The sequence below is a fragment of the Austrofundulus limnaeus genome, unplaced genomic scaffold, assembly GCF_001266775.1.
Source record: "Austrofundulus limnaeus strain Quisiro unplaced genomic scaffold, Austrofundulus_limnaeus-1.0 Scaffold1116, whole genome shotgun sequence".
NCBI lineage: Eukaryota > Metazoa > Chordata > Actinopteri > Cyprinodontiformes > Rivulidae > Austrofundulus > Austrofundulus limnaeus.
This window is the reverse complement of record NW_013953518.1, coordinates 65,733-70,925: the sequence shown is the minus strand read 5'-3', so window position 1 is coordinate 70,925 and position 5,193 is coordinate 65,733. Positions and strand designations below refer to the sequence as shown.

The following is a 5,193-nucleotide window of genomic DNA, read 5'->3' as shown; positions in this document are numbered from 1 at the left end:
GCTAACACCTGTAGCTCGGGGCTAACATGCTACAACTGTTAGCATGGTGCTAACATGTTACAGGTGTTAGCATGGTGCTAACATGTTACAGGTGTTAGCATGGTTGGTATTGTTTAAAGTGAGGCTGGGTGGTCTCTCAGGTCACCTGAGCAGCTGTGGCTCAGAACTGAACCCTCTGTGTCCGCAGGGCGAGGACATCGTGTTCCTGGCCACAGACATCAACCTGCCCGGCGCCGTGGACTGGGTCATGATGCAGTCCTGCTTCGGCTTCCACTTCATGCTGGTCCTGGAGAAGCAGGAGAAGTACGACGGACACCAGCAGTTCTTCGCCATCGTGCAGCTCATCGGCACCAGGAAGCAGGCCGAGAACTTCGCCTACCGGCTGGAGCTGAACGGCCACCGGCGCCGCCTCACCTGGGAGGCCACGCCCCGCTCCATCCACGAGGGCATCGCCACGGCCATCATGAACAGCGACTGCCTGGTGTTCGACACGTCCATCGCACAGCTGTTCGCCGAGAACGGCAACCTGGGCATCAACGTCACCATCTCCATGTGCTGAGGACAGGAGAGACCCCGCTGAGCCCCCGACACCAGGAACTGGACTGTGACGGGGTGATGATGGATGAGTGACGGACATACCTGTGTAGTGATGACTTTTAACAAACAGGTGTGTGAGACTCGTGCATGTCTCAGAAACTGGACTCGGAGCGAGGAGGAGGTCTTCTTGGAGTTTTCAGTTTCCTCTGCGGTTGTTTTTGTTTGTCCTCAGTGGTCTTCGTGTCTCTGAGGACCCTCGACACGGACTCCTGGTCAGGTCTCAGAAACTGGCCTGGTAGCTGGCTCCAGACCTGGACCAGGACTGAGTCCTTCTACGTGTCCACACTACGTCATGGTTTAGTTAGTCCCGTGTGATGTTCTGTTTCAGAACAAGAGGAAGAGCTTCATCAGAAGAAGAGGATCAAACACTACATTTCACTTTTTATTTGACTAGTTTTTCTTTTTAACCGTTGACTTTGGTTTGTTTGTCTTAAAGGAGCCGAAGTCCTCGTTTGTCTGTCCTGATGGTTCTCGTCCATCGGCCCGTCGTCACCTCTGACCCAACCTGGAACCAAACAGTTTCTACGGTTTAAACCTTCAGATTAGTGATAAATAGAGGAGAGTTTTTTGTATTGAATTTTAAAAACGATGAAAGTTGTTGAACTTGTGGCTAAACTTCAGTGTTTGTAGTTAAAAAGCTAAAAAGCCAAGTTGTCGTTCAGAAGGTCCTTCTCCTCCAGAGCTGGGTTGTTTTCATCTTGGTCCTTCTGTGAAGCCTTTGTTCTTCTTCTTCTTCGTCTGGAGGTCAAAGGTCATTTGTCCCTCTGCAGGTGGAGTCAGTGATGTTGCTGCTTTCCCTCAAACTCCACCAGGTCTTTCTGTTTTAATTTGTCATGCAATAAATCTATCTTTTTCATACCTGCTGCTGCCTTTTCTCACTTCTTGGCCTGTTGGAGTCCAGGACCAGCAGGGGGTGGTCCTCCTGGACTCTTCTGTTCTGGGTTTTAGTTCAGATCTGCCTCAGTGACCTTTGACCCCTGCTGTTTCCACTACAAACCTGTTTCACTAAACTGTCATTCAAAAGGTCATCTGCAGCAGGTAAGATACTGTTTAATTCCAGAGAATCGTTAAAGACAGGCTGTATAAATACTCAGTGGTGGAGAAAGTACTGTAACACTGTACTTCATTAAAAGTACAGATAAACAGAAGAATGTACTCTAGTAAAAGTAAAGCTTAACATTTTTTACTTGTAAGTACTTGCTTTTAAAAATACTTAAAAGTAAAGTACTTGATGTATTCACCACTGCTCTACAGTATGCAGCGTGCCTCCTGTGTATTTTAATACAATGATGTCATTTCAGTGAACAAAGATACTTCATGTTTGTGTGTTTACCCTCTGCTCATCACAGGTTGTGACAACAACTACACAAGTTGTAAATTCACCACAAACGTCTTTATCAAAGCTCAACAAGTCGTTCTGAACCAGTTCACTTTTTCATGTCCTGTGTGGACGAGTCCCCCGTGGGCCTGATGATGATGATGATGATGATGATGATGATCCAGCAGGTGATGAAGAATCTGCTTTGGTTCAATGGATCAGTTACCGTTCACCACTGACATCTTTTAAACCAACAAACAGCCCATAATGTCACTAATTTATAATTTAACACATTACAGAAATGTGTATTAAAAGTCAAAAGTACCCATGATGAAATCTACTTAAAGTACAGATACATGAAAAATGTACTTTAAGTACAGCAACAAAGTAGTTGTACTTAGTTCCATCCCACCACAGTAAACATCCTGTCAGCAGGTTACTACCAGTTTAACTTCCTGTCGTTTAAATTTAAACCTTTAGTTATTTTATGGATCTGTTCAACTGCTGAGTTATAAAACTTTACTTTATTCACTTTATCAGAATAAAATGAGAACAAAGACGTGATGACATCACTGATATCCTTCATGTTCATCGTTACAACTGATTACAGTTAATACAACTGGTTGTTATTAACTGATTATTAACAGATTATTAACAAACTGATTATTAATTACAATTGACTGTTAACACAACTGAGTAATAAACTGATTAATAATAATCTGTTAATAATCAGTTTATTATTAATAAATAAACTTATTAATAACTGATTAATAAACTGATTAATAACAACTGATAAACTGTTAACAATCAGTTATTAATAATCAGTTGTTATTAACAGTTAAATCCTGTAACTGATCATTAGTTATCTGTAACTGATCATTAATTATCTGATAACGATGGGTCCTACAGGAGGTTAAACCAGGTCAGGTGAACTTTCAGGAATCAGTCGAGCAGATTAAAGACTAAAACTAAAGGTCAGGCAGCCGGATCAGAACCGGGTCATGAAGAGATCTGCTGATGCTCGGTCACAGTTTGCTGCTGAGCTGGGGGTCCGCTGTCCTCCCCCTGGTCCCTGGAAAGCCCCCGTCAAACGAGGCGTTCAGGACCTCCTCCAGGGTTCTGGTCAGAACCAGGTCCAGGTGGGCTCTGACGTCAGCAGGCAGCTCCTCCAGGTCCTTCTCGTTGCGTTTGGGTAAGATGACCCGTTTAACTCCGGCTCGATGGGCTGCCAGAACCTTGTCTTTGATCCCGCCCACCTGTTGAAGGAGGTGAACCAATCAGCAAACAGTTTCCTGGCCCCGCCCACCAGGACCTGAGCAGAACTCACCGGCAGAACCAGGCCTCTCAGCGTGATCTCTCCTGTCATGGCCACGTCTGATCGGACCAAGCGACCACTGAACAGAGAGGCCAGGCACGTTACTATGGTAACCCCCGCAGAGGGGCCGTCCTTGGTGACGGCGCCGGCGGGGAAGTGGAGGTGGATGTCCGTCCCGTCCAGCGGATCAGAACCGCCCATCACTGTTCAAACACAAACATCAGTAAGCTGTGGTCTCATTGGGGGTGTGGTCTCTGGGGGTGTGGCCTCTGGGGGTGTGGCCTCTGGGGGTGTGGTCAGCAGGACTCACCATTGGTCAGGTCGTAGGTCTTGGCGTTGGCTCGCAGCCAGCTGATGGCCAGGTGAGCTGACTCCTTCATGACATCACCCAGCTGACCTGTCAGAGTCAGCTGACCCTCCCCCTCCGTACGACTGGCCTCAACAAACATGATCTCCCCCCCGAGAGGGGTCCAGGCCAGACCCAGAGCCACACCTGGCAGAGTGAGCCTCTCTGACACCTGCAGGCATGAAACACCACCATCAGATGAAGACTGCAGTTCTTCAGGGTCCATCAGAACCCTGTTGGACATCCTGCTTACCTCCATTTCAAAAGGGGGCGGTCCCAGGATGTCTTTCAGGGCGACGTGATCCACGACGACAGGAAGTTCAGGCGGCGCCGCCTTATCTGAGAGACAGACGACTGCGTCAGAAAAACCATCGACCTGACGTTCCTACAACAAACCCAACATCATGCTCACCTTCCTGCGCAGGACACGCCTCCCCTCTCACAGGCTCCACCCCCTGACCTTCAGCGACCCTCACGGCCACGGCTCGACAGATCGCTCCGATCTTCCTCTCCAGCGAGCGCACGCCCGCCTCCCGAGTGTACCTGAAACACTGCTGTCAATCATCTCAGGAGGGGACGTCCCTCTAGGCCCGCCCACAGCTCAGGGGGACAGGAAGTCCTCCTACCTGCTGATGATGTCCTTGGTGGAGTCCTGAGGGATGAGCAGCTGCTGCAGGGTCAGACCGTGCTGGTCCAGCTGGTTGGGGATCAGGTGACGGTGAGCGATCTCCACCTTCTCCTCCTGCGTGTACCCTGAAAATAATCCAGACTCTGACCTGGACTCTGACCTGGACCCTGACCTGGACCCTGACCTGGACAGGTCCAGACCTGCTGAGCCTCACCTGGAACCTGCAGCACCTCCATGCGGTCCAGCAGAGCCGGGGGTATGGTGGCTGTGGTGTTTGCTGTGGCGATGAAGAGCACCTGGGACAGGTCAAAGGCCACGTTCAGGTAGTGGTCTGTGAAGCTGTGGTTCTGCTCCGGGTCCAGGACCTGCAGGTTTTAGAGGACACCTCTTTCAGTGGACACAGAAGTCTGGAACAGGTCTGGGTTTCCAGGATCCAAACGAGCCGTGACCTCTGACCTCCAGCAGAGCGGCTGCAGGGTCACCCTGAAGACTCTTCCCCAGCTTGTCCACCTCGTCCAGCAGGAAGACCGGGTTACGGACCCCCACCGTCTTCAGACCGTTGATGATCCGACCGGGCATGCTGCCAACATAGGTCCGCCTGGAGACAGAACCAGAACCAGAACAGTCAGCATCATCACCACCATGAACAGAAGGGTCTTTGGTTCCTGTCCAGAGGGACCAGAGTCCAGGTCTTTGGTTCCTGTTCAGACGGACCTTCAATATATTTTTAACAAAATATTAATTAAATAAATAAATCAGTCTAATAAAATAGTTTTCAGTCCAACAGATACTGTTTGTGATTTAATGTTTTACACAGAAACGTCTGAGGAATGAGGTCTGATCAGTTACACACATCCTGAGGTGTTCCTGTTTTAACACACCTGGTTTAAAAGAATGATTGACAGGTTGCTGCAGAGTTGAACCTGCTGAAGAACAGAGAAGACTAAAACCTGCAGGACGATGATCCTCAACGACCAGGATTATAAACC

General features: G+C 48.9%; 1 protein-coding gene and 1 pseudogene across 1 annotated transcript in view; one reads left to right on the top strand and one right to left on the bottom strand.

The window, feature by feature from the left end:
• The first annotated feature begins 187 nt into the window (after window positions 1–187).
• On the top strand, window positions 188–1,455 carry LOC106534205 (E3 ubiquitin-protein ligase Siah2 pseudogene; annotated as a pseudogene).
• A 172-nt stretch (window positions 1,456–1,627) lies between these two features.
• Window positions 1,628–5,193, bottom strand: part of lonp2 (lon peptidase 2, peroxisomal) — a gene marked incomplete at its 5' end in the record, with an annotated part of 6,683 nt that continues 3,117 nt past the window's right edge. The window contains 8 exon segments of the mRNA XM_014030779.1: window positions 1,628–3,171; window positions 3,243–3,433; window positions 3,541–3,748; window positions 3,830–3,915; window positions 3,989–4,119; window positions 4,203–4,329; window positions 4,419–4,569; window positions 4,661–4,802. Of these exon segments, the coding sequence (XP_013886233.1) occupies window positions 2,941–3,171; window positions 3,243–3,433; window positions 3,541–3,748; window positions 3,830–3,915; window positions 3,989–4,119; window positions 4,203–4,329; window positions 4,419–4,569; window positions 4,661–4,802 (1,267 nt within the window).